Genomic DNA, 18589 nt, shown 5'->3' on the forward strand with positions numbered 1-18589 from the left:
GCAGACTTTACGCCTCAATGGAGTTGAATTGATTGAATCAGAATTGATATTATTTATATAAAAATGTAGCACATTTAAGTAGAAAATGAGTTATTTTGTGGGGTAACCGCATCTTTAATTATAGATAAAACATACGCAATCTTTAATTATAGACACAATAAAAAATCAAATATTTGTTGACACATATGGAACAATAAAATTTGATATATTTGCCGATATTAAATAACCAAAATGTACAGTATTTTTCAAGATTACCACTTGTTTTGGAAATACATTTTTTCCTTGTATATCTCGGTATTGTCAAATAAAAATGGTTTATCAGGAGCAAATTACACATAAAGGCCTCCACTCGTGCATCGTCTCGGAAAAGCTTTTTTAGGGCGTTTTGAATATGCAGAATATGCTCAAAGAGGTGAAAATCACAGGGCGATAGGTCAGCGCAATAAAAAGTTGACACCCTGTATATATTATTTATCAATTTTTGCATTTTTACTTATTCGATTACACACACGTTCTCTCTCTCTCCCTCTCTCTCACTCACTCTCTCTCTTTCTCGTCTCTTTACTTTGTGGATCGTGTTGCTTATTAAATTGCAGAGTAACATCTTCGTTTAATAAACTTCCATTTTTAAGCTATTGCGTTTTATCAACGCACCTTGTCCCGCTGAAGATATCTCACGTGTGGCCGTGGTTGATAAGCGAAATAGAAATTTTTGTTGTTTTTTGCATCATACTTTTCTTCCTTCAAAACTTCAACCAAAACGGCTATCAGTTATATAATGGGTACTAACAATTTATTACCTCACAATAATTTCATAGTGAATAGCACAAGTCGTCGTACTGAACATATTTTAATTTTAATGCCAAATGTTATTGAGAGAAATTTTGGGACACTGTTGTTTTGTAACGTAAAATAAAATTTTAAACGCTATTTATGAATATTAATAAAATAAAAGCCCAAGAAAAAAACAAGCAAAATGCGATTTTAGAACCTCAGGCCCGTTTATTTTGTGTCGAAAAGTCTCTCCGAAAATTGCAAGCCCACCACTGAGCAAAGACCACTGTTGGACAAATCCAATAGATTTTCTGTCACCACTCTTCCTGGAGATATGTTCTGACATAATAAATGAACACAGAACACATTTTTATTTTATATTACTGTCCGAAATTTATTTATTTTTTTGTAATCCACAATTCTTCATTTAACTCTCACGTGATAATCTGTACAGAGACAGTGTTTCGTAACGGAGAGTTTTGGCCTAGATAAACAGGCCGCAAAGGTTTTCCGTTTCCATTGGCGTAGCATTTGCAATTTTTTCTCATACGGATATAAAATGACGTAGGAGGGTCATAGGTTGTGTACAAATTGTACTATCGAATTGATCTGACGATATTTTATTCGTTATATCAATTTACATGGTGTTTTCCTACGTAATTTGTGATATTGGACTAAAACCTAATAAGCACATATCATTTCTCTTTGTTTTAATGGACAAATAGTTCATTGTTTATCTTATCAACTTTTGGTATCGAATGCACAAATTTTGAAAAATAAATAAGATTGAATTTAGAAATAAAAATGAATTAGAAAACAATATTGCTTATCGCTTAAGTTGTATTGAACAAAAGTTCGATGTCAATGTGACTGTCAATGTCTAATTACCCACATTTAATAAATTTACAATAAATTTATGATACAATTAACGTATAAAATCATGCAAAATATAACTTTAAATTATAATAATTAAAAATATTTGATAAAACTAACCGTTGGGGTCGCGCACGAAGGAACAGAACCCCAGACAATACTTTTTTCATTATGATCTATGGTCATGCCAGGATCCGAACCCAAAACATCTATAGAATAACAGGGTAATTTTTAATAGAAAGGAAGATCATTGGATCATATAATTAAAATATGAGGATGAAATGACCGAACGATAGAAACAACATACTCGCTCTCTCTCATTCTCTTTTTTATTTTTTCTCGTTCTTTCTCTCTCGCCCACTCTCCCTCCCTCTATCTCTCTATTCTGATTCTTTCTTACTCTCTCTCTTTCCCACCCATTTCACTCTCTTTTTTACTCATCTCGCTCTCTTTTTCTTTCTTTCTATAGCTTCTTTTTTTCTCTCTCTTTCTTTCTTCCTCTTAACACCCTGACACACTCACTTTTTCTCCTCTCTTTTTTCTTTTCTTTTTTTATCTCTCTCTCTCTCTCTCTCTCTCTCTCTCTCTCTCACTCACTCACTCACTGTTTCTTAACGTCGTTCTTTCTCTCTTCCTTTCTGTCTGTTTTTTTGTCTCTCCTTTTTCTTTCATATCCCTCCTTCCCTCCACCCACTCTCTCTCTTCCCGTATCTAACTTTCTGAACATCAGTTTTCCAACTGAAATCACCTCGAATGCATTTTGTTAAGATCAAATCAAATCACATTTTTATTGCTTTAAAATTTTACAATTCTTTCCATAGGGAAGGGTGCATATTTTACAATTAGCATATAATACATATAATTATAATAGAGTAATAGTTTTATAAGTATATTATTTCCAACCTTGTCTCTCAATCAACTTTTCGATATTACCTCTTTTACGAATAACTTGATAGATGAAATTTTAAAAAAGGTAGAGGAAATCTTGCATAAAGCAATCTCTATTTAGTTCCAGTCACCATTCTAGTCTTAACTCGTCTTAGCTTCAGTACTTTTGCCGTTAGTTTTGTGATGATCCTATACATTGAACCGAGGATTTACTTTTAACCAATTGTCTGATCGAGTTTGACTCCAATCGTCAATAGTTTAGATATTGGCAGTACAGTTTGCAACTTGGTCCACCCTCTGTTTTAAAGAGGAGTTAAAAGTTAAAAATAGTCATAGTCATATTACTCAGGCTGGGACGAATAAACATCTGGCATCACCTCGCAAATCTGAAAAATCCCCTGGTAAATTAATCCTTAACATAAATTAGCGTTTTTCGACAGAAAATGGAATATTGTAACTTATTTGCATACTTTGTTGCTCAAAAGGTAAGAAAATACAAACTGTACTCAATGATAAATCTTTGACTAGAAGAAAGTTCTTTGACATCACTGGGCGACTTTTTACCCTATCTGACACCTCGTCTCAAAGGTGTTCTAAAGGGTTTAAGGCACGACTACATGCTGGCAACTCCAAGCATTGAATTGAAGACCGTTTCAAGAAGTCACCAACGACTGCTGTGTGTGTGTGGCCTAGCATTGTCTTGCATAAAAATAAAACCATCAGCAATTAGTGGCATATAAGAAACAACTTCTTCTGATAAAACATCTTTAAAGTATATACCATTGATGAAGATCAAGTTTGTGAGACCTCCCATAGAAATACCTACCCAAACCAAAAACTCCACCATCTCCTTAGCTCTCCGGAGTGAAAATGTTGCGGGGATATATCGCTCTCCAGATCAATTGATGTTATTTCTTTCAAATCTTAACCGAGCTGTTCTGTGCCTTGTCTGGACAAGTGGCAGGTCTTCTCGCACGTATTCAGCTTCTAAAATTCTTCGCCTTGCAATGCATAAACGCTCATTAATATTTCTAACTTGTTGAAGTAGTTGCTTGATCTCAACAGCGATAGAATGTCGATTACTGAGCATATTGAAACAATAAAACCATCATCTCTCTGAGATGTGAGACGATGGCGACCTGATCCATGCCTTCTTGAATAACCTCCAGTACCTTGCTAGCGACTAAAGACCCTTCGGACAGGTGTTCTGGGAATGTTAAGCACCCTGGCTTGACTTCTTCCATCTTCCAACAATGTTACGATTCTAGCCGAATCTGTCTCCTTTAAAACTAGCAGTCAAACAAATTTCAACAAGAAATCAAACCATCAGAACGTTTGAAAGAAGCTTTAGAGAAAAACCAACAAAGAAGAGATTGACTATTCAAAGATTTATTTACAAAATCCAATTGTAAACACAAGTGGGAGATTTTATCTGTGGTTTATTTATCTTTAATCCTTTAAAACGAACCAAATATTGTTATAAGATAATCAGTGGAGGATTGTCTAAGAGGTAATTTAAAATGTTAAGGGGGGCCTTTGTTTTTGCCTCTCAGTACAGCATAATTATAAGGATGTGACAAATTATATTTTTGGACTTATTTTGTTTTTAATCTTATATTATCATGGCAGTTTATTGAATGGATATTTTTATTATAGAATATAATATCAACTAAAATAGTTAACAAAAATGACAAATTATTATTGAACAAATGTGAAAATTCCTTTTAACTTCAAATTAATTAAATTTTGGTTTTAACTTCAAATCTTCTTAAAATTTGGTCAAAATATCCACAAAACAATTAATTAAGATTTTTAGTTGAGATGAAAAAAAGTTAATGGCACGAGCGGAATTCGAACCCACGATCTTCGGCTAGATACGCCGCTGCTCTATCACTTGAGCTATCGTGACCTCGATCCACATGGCCATCAACTTCCTATCTCAACCCCACCTTATGAGTTTTCCCTCCTTTTTGCCATTTTTCAAATGTCGTGTAATCGGTTTGAAAAATGGCAAAAAGGAGGGAGAACTCATAAGGTGGGGTTGAGATAGGAAGTTGATGTCCGAGTGGATCGAGGTCACGATAGCTCAAGTGATAGAGCAGCGGCGTATCTAGCCGAAGATCGTGGGTTCGAATCCCGCTCGTGCCATTAACTTTTTTCATCTCAACTAAAAACCTTAATTAATTGTAATGATTTAATTGGTCAAGCGGACCACGAAATTAGGGAATTATCCACAAAACCTTTATAAAACTAAGGAAATATCAAAAGTCGAAAAAAAAGATACTTTTCAAATGTTTTTTAGATTTTGGTGTGGAAATAACCATTTGGAATGACCAAAATTGATTATGACAATCTAAATTTAGTTAACAATTAATATTGTCTAATAAAAGATTCGGTCCGATGTAATGAAATAATCACTTCCATTGAACCGCACAGACATCATTTCACGGTGAATGATCACTTTCAAGATTCCAACTTCATGAAACAACCGTTATAAGAGTACTGACACAGACCTTGTGAAATTATAAAGATTTTTTTTTCTTGATCGCTAAGAAAAAAAGAATTGAATGGTTGATTGCGGATAGTTCTACGACCGAAAGAAAAACATAGTTTGCGTTCCATTAAAAGCAGATAAATCGCACATTTCCTTCTGGTGATTTTTTTAATTTCAGCCGATAAGAGTTACTGTACATATCACTCATAAAACTAGTATGATACATATGTAGTAAGTAATGATAGATGAGCAAATGCGAGACCTTCTTCGTCGCCCTGGGGATCCTCTTAACCCAGGTAAATCGCGTGAATTACGTCCTGTTTAAGGTTGGATTGAAAAGATAACTGTGTTGACTATTAAAAAAAATATATTTAAAAAAACATATTCGTGTAATACGAAGGGCCTTGGAGGATGCAAGAGCAAGTTTTAAGATAATCGCTGAATGATTGTTATTGGATTATACATACATCTTTAAAAAAGACAAACTTGCTCTTAATTTGGTTTTATTGCTTTATTTATGATCGTTTTGAATGTGGTTTTTACCCTGCTCTTATTTTTAAAAATTCATTCCTAAATAATTAGTTGAAAATAATGCTCTGGCTGTTGGTCTTTACCCACAACTTTTCAAACAAAATGACATTATTTTAAACAATACGAAGAAACTCTAAATTTGCGAGGACTACGAATTTGCAAGTTTTTCTTTTGGGAAATATTGATAGTTTTCGGTTCTAATAATTAAAATATTGTTATGTTTAAAAAAAAATGTTGCCTTGAAAATTTTTTCGGGAAATGTTTATTAATAAAGTGCTTTAAATAATCTATTTGTTGAACGGCAGTTGAACGTTAAGACATCCTGTATGAAAGGATTTACTTGAATTTTACTTTTAATCTATTTATTTAAGAAGAAATGTCATTTACAGGTAGGTTATTCAAATAGACACTCGTAGTATAGTGAATGCGTGATTTTTACTCTATATAATAATGTTTTATTGGCATGAATCAAAGAAACGCCTTGCCAGCCTCCCAGCCGTAGGTTGTACATACATAATTTTAGTGTTGTTGGAGGGGTGGAGCCTTAACAGTATATCAGGAATTCTTGAGTTTCGCCACACGACTAGGTTATCGTCTTAATAGAATATATATATAAATTGGCTTTATACATATTCATCAAGTGTATAAGAATTCGACAGCGTTATTGTTTAGATCGTTTTTCGATTCGACCTTTTGTTAAAATTTTACGATTTTTTGAAGATTAAAAATTGTTTCATCAATTTTTGCCCCGTTAGCTACATATTAACCCGGATAACGGACGTTTTACTGTATTAGATCGTTGCTGCGATTCTTTTTCCCGGGTTCCATACATTGAGCGGTTGCTTCGTATTCGAATATGTGAGTGGTAGTTACTTTCTCATTGCATAATCTAAACCATGAGGTCATCAATAATATACGCATGTTTCATAGGTGTTTTGTTCTAATACGCCAGTGACGGTACACAGCCCTATCACTCCCATTAGTTTTATCTGTCTAACTGCATCAATATGTTTGCCGGTTTTCATGAGGGATCTTTAATGAGTTTACCTCGCACCTCTGGAGTTCGCCCACTTCTCTCTCTTAGGGATGTATGGAAAACAAATACTTTCTTTTCTGTCCTGGTATCCAAGATCTAATTTTTTCAACCTATATTAGCATTTCCTAACTTCTCCTTGTATACAGAATGGATTTAACTATAATTATACAAATTACCTCCTGAATATATTTTTTTTTATTGGGACTTTTTTGGTAAAAACCTTGAGATGCGTAAACTTTCGTTTATTGTATAGTCTCATGATCTAACTCTCCAGAATAATGCGATACGAATAGGGGCTTAACTATTTCAAATGGCAAAATTATCATCAATGTAGATTTTTGAAAGGGTTTTTTGTCTCAGAAATCAACGTTAATTTTAATTTGGTACAACTAAGTGAAAAAACTATTTCCAAACATTGTTTTTCTGAAATCTCGTTTTTCAAAGCTTTGAAAAGTCACAATGATACATTTGTTTAAAAAAATAAATAACACTGCATGAACCACCAGTCGTTTTTTTATTATAAGGTGGTTCGGATACTTCAGTATTTTCAGGAATTTTTCCAAAACCTCGTAGTACTGATGCCCCCATACACTGAGTTCTATAACTGACGACTGTCCTATATACAAGGGGACTTGTTTGTCTTGCATGTTCATTATATTATTATTACATATTTTATGAAACTGTGCCATGTGCAAGTATGAATCGTACGAGTTTACACGCATTATGTAATTTTAACATAAATTGAATGTTTACCCTTAAATAATGTGCAATTATTATGAAGAATATGCAGTTGGTTATACGGAGCATACAAAATATACTAAAAACGTGAAAACAAATACTAAATGTATAGCATGTAACTTTTTTCAAAAATAATTGAAACGATGTCATATTTCATGAATTGTTTCTCCCTTGGTAATGCTAGGTAATGTTTTTCCAAATAAACGCCTACCCAAGGTTGAATTTTACACTATTCAGCTACTAACAATTGCAATTCATGACACCTTGTAATAACATGGTCATTATAATATCTCTGTTTTCTCCATAAAATTTGCATTGAAAACACGTTCTTTTTTGTGTTTCGCAGGGTTCAATCCTCTCTGAAAGCAGGCTAGAAGACAACAGACCAATTTAAAGAATTTCTACGTCATAAACGGCAAAATATGGTACGTAGTCAACCATTTCCATTATTCATATTTTGACAATTTCTCACTCTAAATCATTTACTGAACGCGGCATTCAAATCATTTCCTCCAATAATTGAAGTTTCAATTTGAATATTCCGCAGAGGAATTGGGCTTTTACGATTTGGAAATAACGGTCATCTGCCTCTACTTTTTGTCAAAAATTGATATAATTTGTTTCCTTTTGCTTAATTTCAGACTTCTAACGGGACGGTAAATATGACCGAGCTGGAGACCTTCCTCCCGCAGGACGGATCCAACTTGAAGGACGGTGGAAAGTAAGTAAAAAAATATATTTCAGTGTAGAAATAAAAAGGATTTAGAACATAGAATTATAAATCTCAATCAAATAAGATAAAAGCCACAGTGCTAGAATTATGTTTTGTAGTAAAATAACAGTTAAAATACTTATTGTGTATTTGGCCTTTTCTGATCATTTTCGTTTTATTATTNCTCTCTCTCTCCCTCTCCCTCCCTCCCTCCCTCCCTCCCTCCCTCACTCACTCTCTGAAAATTAAAATTGTTCGTTTTTTAGTATTTTTATTTCGCCGTTCTAATTACTCAAATCAACTATGTGAATAATTATTTTAAAGCATTTTTTTAAATGTAGATTGCAATAAAAATATAGTAAAAGCCAATATCATTTTAAAGCATTTTTAATATACATTGCAATAAAAATATAGTAAAAGCTATCAAAGTTAATGAATAACCAAAAAATTTCTATTATAAAAACCAAATATTTTTCAAGTAAACTAGGTCATAACATTTTTTTCGTAAAACTAATATTATATTTCATTTTACCACCTCTAGTGACTCCTACTATAAATTTTTGTTTGAATTTAAATGTATAGATTTTTCGATAGCGAATTTTTTTCAGATTTTTAAGAAAATCTTCTCGGAATATCTGGTTGAAACAGCTATAATTCAAAAACTGCTAAAAAGATTTTAACGTCAAGCATACCATTTAAAAACAGACAAATGTAGCTTTTAACGACGTTTGTGTCATAAAAATATATAAAAGATGTCTATAATAAAATACATAAAACAAGAAAATATTTTTGTCAGAAATTAACCTCATTTTTTATGTAGGAATAATAATCCGATCGACAGTTCGATACAGTTGTAAAATGCATTTGACAATTCCTTTAAAAACAATTATCAACCATGAAAACGGGTCCATTAGATTTAGAGAAAAATGATAGAACTTGCACTAGGAAGGTCAGTCGTCGTAAATAACTCCCAAAAAATTTCTCATAACACACACCGATTTCCGCGAAGTAGGTATCTAAGGGTTGTATAACGCTAGAATCAAGACAATGAGGTCAAATCCGAGTTTTGACCATTTTTTGACCTACTTTGTTTACAGAATGTTCGTTAAATTATTCGAAACAAACACGATATCAAGCGTTAAAATTGGACTATATTTCCATTTAAAAATGAGGTTAATTTCTGACAAAAATATTTTCTTATATTATGTATTTTTATATATATAGCATACGTCATTAAAAAGCTAAGTTTCTCTTCTTTCAAATGGCATGTTTGACATTAAAATCTTTTTAGCCGTTTTAATCAGATATTCCGAAAACGACTTCGTAAAAATAGGAAAAATCAGTAAATTTAAATAAAGACACAAATCTATATTTAGGAGTCTCTAGAGGTACTAAAACGAAATTTCATATTGGTTACACGAAAAAAAATATGACCTAGTTTACTTGAAAAATATAAAAAAATTAATAGCATTTACTATATTTTTATTGCAATCTGCATACAACCTGCCGTAAAACGAAATATTCACGTAGCTGATTTTAGTAAGTAGAACGGCGAAATAAAATTATTTTAAAAAATTCAACTTTCAAACACTTTTGGCGAAACCAGGGCGTATTCACAAGTGGCGGATATGTGTCCGATATTTTGGAGTGTAGAATCACCAAAAACAGTTTGGTTAAATCTGTGACACACCAACCTGGCCGTCCCCTTAAGTTATAAATTAATTAATTAAGTTATAAAGTAATTGTTAAAAATCAAGATCATAAAGAAAGGAACAGATTGTAAGGTTCAAAATTGGACTTTTGGTAGACCTTTCGGTCCGACAATTCGTGCTCCAGGTTACATCAAGACCCTCTTTACATTATTCAGACCGCCCGGAAATGGTTTTAGCCTGAAGGAGCAAGGTCTGGAAATGCGGTGGGTCAGGGGAGGCTTTCCCTTCGCAGCCTGCAAACGACTAAAAAAACAAAAAAAAATGGCAGGCAATTTTTATTGGTTTCAACAGTTAAACGGCAGTACAAGCCGACCTTGGCCCAGCCATTGTACCGTGTATTTCATTTGTATTTCAATTTCATTTGTACCGTTCAGCGGTGTATGCACGTCTATGCACACTTTATATTTCCATGATGAAAAGCGACATTTTACCATGCGAACCGATCTTAAATCACCATTTATCCCATGAAATGTCTAATTTTTAATAACGATATATCAACAGTTCATTAAGTTTTTATATATTTGTATTGTTCCCATGTAATTATTAGGGTATTGTACACTCTCAAGGCATGAGAAGACTTAACTTTAAAGGCCTAACCCGTTTCCAAGAACTACCGTCTCATTACAGCAAATATTTCAAAAAGGCCTTTTGCTATATCATGAAATTATAGCTTATATTGGGTAGATAGTAACAAATACACACAAAAAAAACCATAAGATGTGTTATTTAAGTAGTTTTATAAAAAGCTTTCAAAAGGATAGGAATAACGCCGAAGCTATGAACTATAACTTGAGTTATTAGAAAAACAACAATTTCAAAGTTTGTTTTTGTCCTTCCCCACAAGATAAATGCCTACACAAATAAGACAGAAATATCAATTGAAGACACTGGCAAAGGTCGTAGAAGTCGAAAATTGTGACAGTTTTTTAGGGGAAACAAAGTTACTTGACTTTATAAAACAACTCCTAGAAAACGCCGGAATAAATTTTGAATTAATCAGTGTACCGCAAGGACAAAATGTACGCCCTAATATATACAATTATACATAAAGGAATTCTTAAGTAAATTAATATTCCCATTATGTTTTATCAATGAACAAAACGGATGTTATCCTTAATACAAAGGACTTAATCATGTGCGAAGCATCCTGATATTTTTTTCCCAGGAAAAGCGACATATTTACAAACTACAAGGCGAGTTGTGTAAATGAGAGGATCATTATTGACCATCATTGATTAATTTTTTAAATTTGTAAAAAATTACTAAACGATACTTTTTGAGGCTGATAGCGTTTTGAAGCGTGGCTGCTACATGTCCGGTACGTTTTAATCGATTTGGCCGTTGATCCTAACAAATAAAAAACAAAAAAAAGCATCCCAAAGGCCGACGTCTCCTCTGATAAGTGTTTCACGACAGTGATTACAAAAATCGGCAATATATTTAAACACTTTGAGAATGATCAGGACAGAAATTAAACAAAATCCCCGTTTGGACCTTTTTCCAATTTTGTCGGCACGACATTTAAAAATAAAAAAGTAAAATTAAATAGAACGCTCATATTAAAAAATAAAAACATTTAGGAATGCTACCCAACATGACACTTGACTACTGCAGCGAGAATCTGGGGTCCTCTTTTCCGATTCTAGAAGGAAGCAGAGTTGTTTTTATTGTTTATATCACTGATAGCTTTGTGCTCGTAGCGTGTGTTGAGAGTGAATGTATTTATTAGCGTGAATGTGTAATGTGGGAGGGCCGATGGCAGACTATTGAGACCTCATTGACCCTTAATTAGATTAGTTATATAATAAGTGTAGAGTGATGGGGATCAAGTCACCAACCTAAACTAAGTGAATGCCATGTAAATAGAAAATAAGTATTTAAGAGTGAGTAAAAGTTTGAATGGGAGACTGATTAAGTTAGGGGCAGAAATGACCTAGTTGTTGATAGACCCTGGAGCCCAACCTCGATGACTAGATGGATAAGACGTCTGACCCCAGACTGCCAACAACACGCGAGTGAGTCTTGAGGTCTGCCGGTTATAGCAATGTGCAGATTTGAGCTTATATAAATGAGTAATCATTAACAAACTTAATTGTCCTGGGAGGCTTAACGCAAAATATCTCAACGAAATCTTGTTGGTTATTCTTGTTTTGGACTGTCAGACATGTTTTCGGCATTTTGTTAGACTTGTTGCAAATAAACAGTGATGATCAAGCTATATGTTCATCACCTCTTACACCTGAACAAAATACATTTCCCACAATTAAAACACACACACGCTCACAAAAGTTCATCTAAGTGACCATTTATGTTGAATTTTCCCATTATTAAATACTCAAAATCATATAAAGTATAACAGATTACTTAACAGCAAGTGCATTAAATATTGAAAAAGACAAAATGAAATAAAAAACCTAAAAGTTGCAGGATTTGTGCCTTACTGAATGTAACAACCAATAAACCACCAACCAGTGTGTATAAACCTTTAAACCTTCATGTATTTACATGTTATTTAGATATCTTATTTATTGAACGAATTTATTTATTTGCATGAATGCTCATCTCCCAATTCACAGAAATATCTAGTTATTCTGGGGTAGTGTGAATAAATGTGTGAAGGTAATTTATTAGAGTGAATGAAGGGGCTTTCCCCAATTACCCTGAGGAATATCAAGTTCCTGAGGTAGTGTGAATGCTAACATCAGACATCAGACTATCATGTTGTTATCTTGTTTCTGGGAATCTGTGTTTATTATTTGTGTTATTTTTTCAACAATTGACAAGGCCTTGAGGAATAGAGATTCTGGCAATAGGAAAAGAGAGCTTAGCTTTAAAAAAAGAGAGAGTTGGTTACTGTTATATTATAAAACATTATAACTTGACTGGAGAATCAGTAAAAGAAATTAGTAGGTTTAAAACATGAGAAAGATAAAAATCGAAATTCAAAGCTAAGGAAGAGAAGGCTGACGATTACCAATGTAGGTTGCCAACCCAAAAACTTAAATAATAAAAATAATTTGTCGCTATTTCTCTCAATATGTTTTCTCCTGTTTCCAGGTACAAAATTAACATTGTTTCAAAGGAGGGAAATCATTTAAATAATCATGATGCCAAAGCTGCTTACTGGGATCCATTCAAAGAAAGAAAAGTTGAGCATCCAACAACGTGAGTGTTTTTAGAAATTAAAAGACACTTATTTGCTCCTTATTTGTCATTTTATTTCTCTTAAAGTAAGATGATCAAATCAATAATGCAAACATAGTGGGCCACTTGTTGCCAAATTGATTTTTTGTCTACTATTTCACCACAATTGGGCTCCCTCATCATCGATGCTTTATTAAAATTATTTTTCATCTTAATTTGTCCTCCTAATTGCACTTTTCTCGTTCACTATTTGTTTCAATATTCACAAATATTTTGTGTTTAAACCTGTTTTTCCTTGTTTTTCAGTGATTGTGACACTCTTACACATTTGCTCAAAGCTTCGTTAGGCACAGGAATTCTAGCGATGCCGTACGCTTTCAAAAATGCAGGGATGTCGTTAGCGATAATCTTGACAGTTGTTGTCGCCATAATCTGTACACACTGTGCCTACATTCTGGTATGTTGTTCTCAGTCTGAATATCAGTCTGTGATAGTTAAGAGGTTTTTTTTAATTGCGTTCATTAAACGTTGTCCACTTGTAGGTCAAATGTGCCCACGAACTGTACAGACGGACTAGAGTGACTGCAATGAGTTTTCCTGATGTGGGCGAAGTGGCCTTTGCAAACGGACCTGCGTGGGGTAGGCGCTACTCCAAATTAGCTAGGTAAAGTAATAATAACCAAATTTTAAAAAAAAGAAGTACAAATGAAGTGTAAAATCTATTTTTAATTTTTTTTATTTTTATTATTATTTTTTTTAGAATGACAATCATTGCTGGATTGTTTACAGCATACTTTGGCACATGCAGTGTTTACACTGTCATAATTTCTGAAAATTTCAGACAGGTATGCTGAAAAATCTTGAAAGTATAAATATGGAGTATAAAGAAAAATATTATTGCTATATTGTATTTTTTCTAGGTGTATGACAACTATGCAACTGAGCCAATAAATCAAAGATTGTGCATAATCTCCCTTCTAATACCACTTATTTTGCTGACGTACATTCCAAACTTGAAATACCTTGCTCCCGTTTCCATGGTGGCTAATCTTTTTATGGCAGTCGGATTGGGAATAACATTCTATTATTTGGTCGTCCCAGGGACTTTAGGCTCCCCTTGGGATTTGCCTCAAGTAGGAGATTGGAAAAATTTACCTCAGTTTTTCTCAATTACAATATTTGCCATGGAAGCCATCGGAGTGGTAAGTTTCAGTCCCTTTTCATTATTATTATTTTTTATGACCCAAAATCTAAAAATTAGGTCATGCCTTTGGAAAATAACATGAAAACGCCTCAACATTTTATTGGAATTTGTGGAGTACTCAACAGAGGAATGGGAGGAGTGACCATGGTCTACATCTTGCTTGGCTTCTTGGGTTATTTGAAGTACCCTGATGACGTTGATGCCTCAATCACTCTTAGCCTTCCAAATGAAGAAATGTAAATCTGATTTTTGTTAACAACAATAAAATACATAATTAGCTTATATAAAAATTTGCGCATTTTAGACCTGCACAGGCTGTGAAGATTCTTGTTGCCTTAGCCGTATTTTGTACTTATGGTCTTCAGTATTTTGTTTGCCTTGAGATCGTCTGGGATGCCGTGAAAGATAAGAGCAAAATGAACAAAACCGTATATGAATATTTGGTCCGAACCATCCTTACTACAACTACTGGTATGTATCTTCCACTATTCATTCAATATATGTACACTATATTTTTTATGTAAAACTAATTTCAATTAAGGCTTTTTAAAAGTTTAACTTCTTACTCTTGTTTTGTGGCAACGTTCTTGGCCCAAGTCATCTTTTCATTGATGCAATTCTAATAGATAATGGCCTGTTATCACCATTGTGTGGTTGGTAGTAGGGGGTTGGTGTGCAGGGGCTGATAGTGTGATGATGAAAGATGGCTTTGGGAGTGGTTTTTCCTCTCTTATCAAAGGAGTCAGCCTGTGCAAACAAGATGTGCAGAAAATTACTACCCCGTGATACAACCTCATGGCTTGTCATTGAACGGCATATGGATGGTCAAGATGATAGTCAAGAAGGCCCAGGAGCTGGTCACAACTGATGGAGACCATCTTTCTGACCACTGTAGTGCGCCATGTAGTCGTAGAGACATTACCATTTGATCACACCCTCTTGAAATATACTTAAGAAAAGCTCTAAGGATGGCTGGAATCATGTTAGGAGAGTAGTACTGGATGACCAGTCTTAAATTCTTGCAACCAAGGACAAACTTTCTGTATTTCTTTTAAGTCCGAGCTAAGTTCTTGGTACTTAGCTTGAAGATTGAATTGAAGACTTGCTAGATTTTGCCTGCTCTGGGTTTCTCTGCAGACTTTTTTTGATAAAGCATTGGTTGTTTGTCTGTCTACAATTCTGAACACTTTAGGTGAGTTGAAAGTGAAAGGCAAACATGGCAATTAGGACTGGCACTTCACTAAGACTAAAAAGGAAAAAAATAAAAGAGAGATGGCGCATCATTGAGTTGAATTGGAAGTAACCTCTTGACGACTGTCATGGGTAAAGTTAGTTCTGAATTCTATTTCCACAATAGATCAAACATGACTGTCACACCAAACTTTTGAGAAAAAGCCAATGTAGCTCAGCATTCAATGGGAATGCATGTAGTTGAGTCTCTACTCAGATCCGTGATTGTTTATTAATTAGCACGCGTTAATTGCAAAGCTGTTCTTGTTGTCATTAGCAATTGAGACAAATTTGGGTAGGCAGCAAGAACGACTCTGGACTGTTTAGTATGAATAAATCCAACTTTTATGACCTTTTGTTTTTACATTATTTGGTTTTTTAAATGCAATTATTTTATTTTTAATTTTTTAAATACAATTTTTATTTCAGTTTTACTGGCAGTAGCAGTTCCAACAATTGGACCGTTCCTCGGACTTCTTGGAGCTTTTTGCTTTTCACTCCTTGGCCTTCTTATCCCAGCGGTTATTGAGATAGTCACATTTTGGGAAAAAGGTGTAGGACCTGGCAGGTGGATCCTTTGGAAAAACATCTTTGTTCTCATATTCGGACTACTGGCTCTTGTCTTTGGCTCTTACACGAGCATAGAAGAAATTGCAATGCTGTACTTAAAACCGGAACCTGTTTTAGCATCCGGTTTGAATGAAACTGTTGCAACTTTTGCAAACAGTACACATAATGCTATAGATTCAATGTTAGGATTAATCAACGCAACTCTTGCAGCCGTCAATAGCACATTAACCAATGTAACACAATCTTTGTAATTACCTCAAATCAATATGCAACAATATGTATAAAGCTATCATAGTGAAACATGTGATTGTTTGTCCAAAATTCTTGAGGCTTTGTTAACTTTTACACCGTGCCTTAGAAAAAGTAAATTGGCAATACATGAACAAAGACAAGATTTTTTTAAAACAAAAATTATTTTATAAGAAATTATGATTTTGGACTAATATTCCTAATACCACCCATTTGAAAAGAAAAAGACTAATAAATTATTTAAGTATTAATTGTTGAAATTTAAATGTAAACTTTTTTTTAGTTTTGCTGTTAATGCAAGTATTTCTACAAACGAATTTTTAAAAATGAATTAATTTTTATCCATTTTTTTGTTCAGTTTTATTTTTTCATTTGAATAAACTATTACTGAGTACTAAAATAAAGGAGGTATTATTTCTGGTAAATTTAAATAAAATAAGCTTACTTGTTTTTTTTTGTTTTTTTAATGGCTTTCATAGATAATAGATAAATATCAATGTGATAAATTATGGTTTCAATTCCTGATTTTCAATTTGTATATGAGAGATAAAAAAGATAATTATAGAATATTTAATTGAATTACTTTATTTAAGAACACAAGTGTTAATTTATTATTTGTACAGTTTAGATTCAAAGTTTCCATGATAGATTTTATAATTTCCTTCCAAAATTATTTAACATTCTATACTTATTTTCTCATTTGATGAGAGTGAAAGAGGATGGAGAAATATGTTAGGAATGATTTGTGTGAAAGGTCATATTTCATAAAATAATTATAACGTGATACATTATGTATTGTGATCTGTAAATAGCTGATCTGTATAAAATGTATTTTGTTAGCGAGACTATTGACACATGAATTTTTCTATGAAAAATTTGAGGTAATATACATAATAACAAATAATGAACAATTTTCCTTGAAAACATTCAAAAAATATAAACAATTGTTTATAGACTTAATGTTCCCTCCCTGTTACTTTTCTATTTCCAAGTTTTTGTTACTGATCAAGTGTTATTTGTATTCTTTTACAATAAAAAATTCCAGTCTTAGCCTGCTGAAAGAAAACAAAACAAAAGCCAATGTGTTTAATTTACTCCTTTGGTATACAAGTCTTTTGTTCTGTCTAATATATTCCTGGTACTGGCACAAACAATTTTTCTCAGTACCATCAGTTAGATCAACCAGAAATAAACAATAAGAAATTTATGGTGTAGTAAAGTTTAATTAATTGGGTGATGTTTGGTGATTCTAGGATTTTTTAGGGCCTCATCAGTTGTGGATAAAATAATACAAATAAAAAGAGAAACAAGATAAAAACATGGTAATTTGGTAAGCACTCACACTACCCCAGAGTGCTCAATGTTCCTTGAGGATAGTTCCTCAATTCACGCTAATAAATTACATTCACAAGCTTGTATGTTAGGATGACACCGAGACAGTCCTTACGTACCTCAATCCAATCCCATAAAAAACCACTTTTCTGAAACAGCAGTGTGCCCTCCTTTGCCGAAAACCAACACTGACTTAGTGAGATTTACTGATAATTTTCATAATTCACAATATAACTCAAAAATGGGATATCTTGCCACGACGTAAAATATGTAGAAGCTGTATTTTTTAAATTTATAATACCTAAATTAATAATAAATGCATACAGAAGTTTAATATAGCAAAATCAAATTATGAATTATAGAATTGTATTTTTTCTTCTTCTTCCTTGGGGTAATTGGGGTATAAACCCCTCCATTCATAATAATAATTGTATCCACACTACCCCAAGGTATTTTATAACCTCGGGGTAATTGGGGACGAAGCCCATTCTCCAATAATTACAAAATTTATTACAAATAAATATATGAATCATATAATATATACATATGCAAGCGTGTCTCTTCTGTTTTGGGCCCAACCCTGAATTCGGAGAACTGAAAACAAGGTCCCAGAGGTTTTCATATGATCGGACCTGACTACAATAATTTAATTTATAGATCAGGCACCTTTTTTTAATATGTTCCATTCAAATATTCAATTCAAACCAAAATAAATACGAGACCAAAATATTAATTAAATTTAAATCTCTTATTACAATTTATTTTCAAAAAAGATTACAATTTCTTTTATTAATTATTATTTTTAATTTAAAGAATCTTTTATTCTATAATAAAACCTATTTCAGAATCTACAAACATTAATTTTAAAATCGAATTTCATTCTCGTTTTATAAAGAAAAGTAAAAGTAAAGGAAATTATTATTATTGTTATTATTATTAATTTTTGACCACCAATTAGAAAATACAATTAATATTTTAACATAACTTTTAAAATCAAATGATCTCTTTTAGTTTTCTTTATAAAAAATATATTTTTTGTTACAACCCTTTTTTAAATTAAAATACAATTATTATTTTTAGTTTTTTTGACGTCAAAATATAA

At 32.8% G+C, this 18589-nt stretch overlaps 1 protein-coding gene across 3 annotated transcripts in view; it reads left to right on the forward strand.

Annotated features, from left to right (window-relative positions):
• LOC106662617 (proton-coupled amino acid transporter-like protein pathetic) overlaps window positions 1–17231 on the forward strand; it is a 50959-nt gene extending 33728 nt beyond the window's left edge. For all 3 annotated transcript variants that reach the window (XM_014386831.2, XM_014386822.2, XM_014386841.1), the window contains exons 2-11: window positions 7681–7759; window positions 7976–8055; window positions 12816–12923; window positions 13209–13359; window positions 13445–13566; window positions 13663–13747; window positions 13823–14104; window positions 14164–14342; window positions 14411–14577; window positions 15766–17231. In XM_014386831.2, the coding sequence (XP_014242317.1) occupies window positions 7757–7759; window positions 7976–8055; window positions 12816–12923; window positions 13209–13359; window positions 13445–13566; window positions 13663–13747; window positions 13823–14104; window positions 14164–14342; window positions 14411–14577; window positions 15766–16157 (1569 nt within the window). In that variant the 5' untranslated portion in view covers window positions 7681–7756 and the 3' untranslated portion in view covers window positions 16158–17231. The remainder of the gene's footprint in view (window positions 1–7680; window positions 7760–7975; window positions 8056–12815; window positions 12924–13208; window positions 13360–13444; window positions 13567–13662; window positions 13748–13822; window positions 14105–14163; window positions 14343–14410; window positions 14578–15765) is intronic.
• The last annotated feature ends 1358 nt before the right edge of the window (window positions 17232–18589 follow it).

This window comes from Cimex lectularius, unplaced genomic scaffold, assembly GCF_000648675.2.
Source record: "Cimex lectularius strain Harlan isolate CLEC.00 unplaced genomic scaffold, Clec_2.1 scaffold99, whole genome shotgun sequence".
Taxonomy (NCBI): domain Eukaryota; kingdom Metazoa; phylum Arthropoda; class Insecta; order Hemiptera; family Cimicidae; genus Cimex; species Cimex lectularius.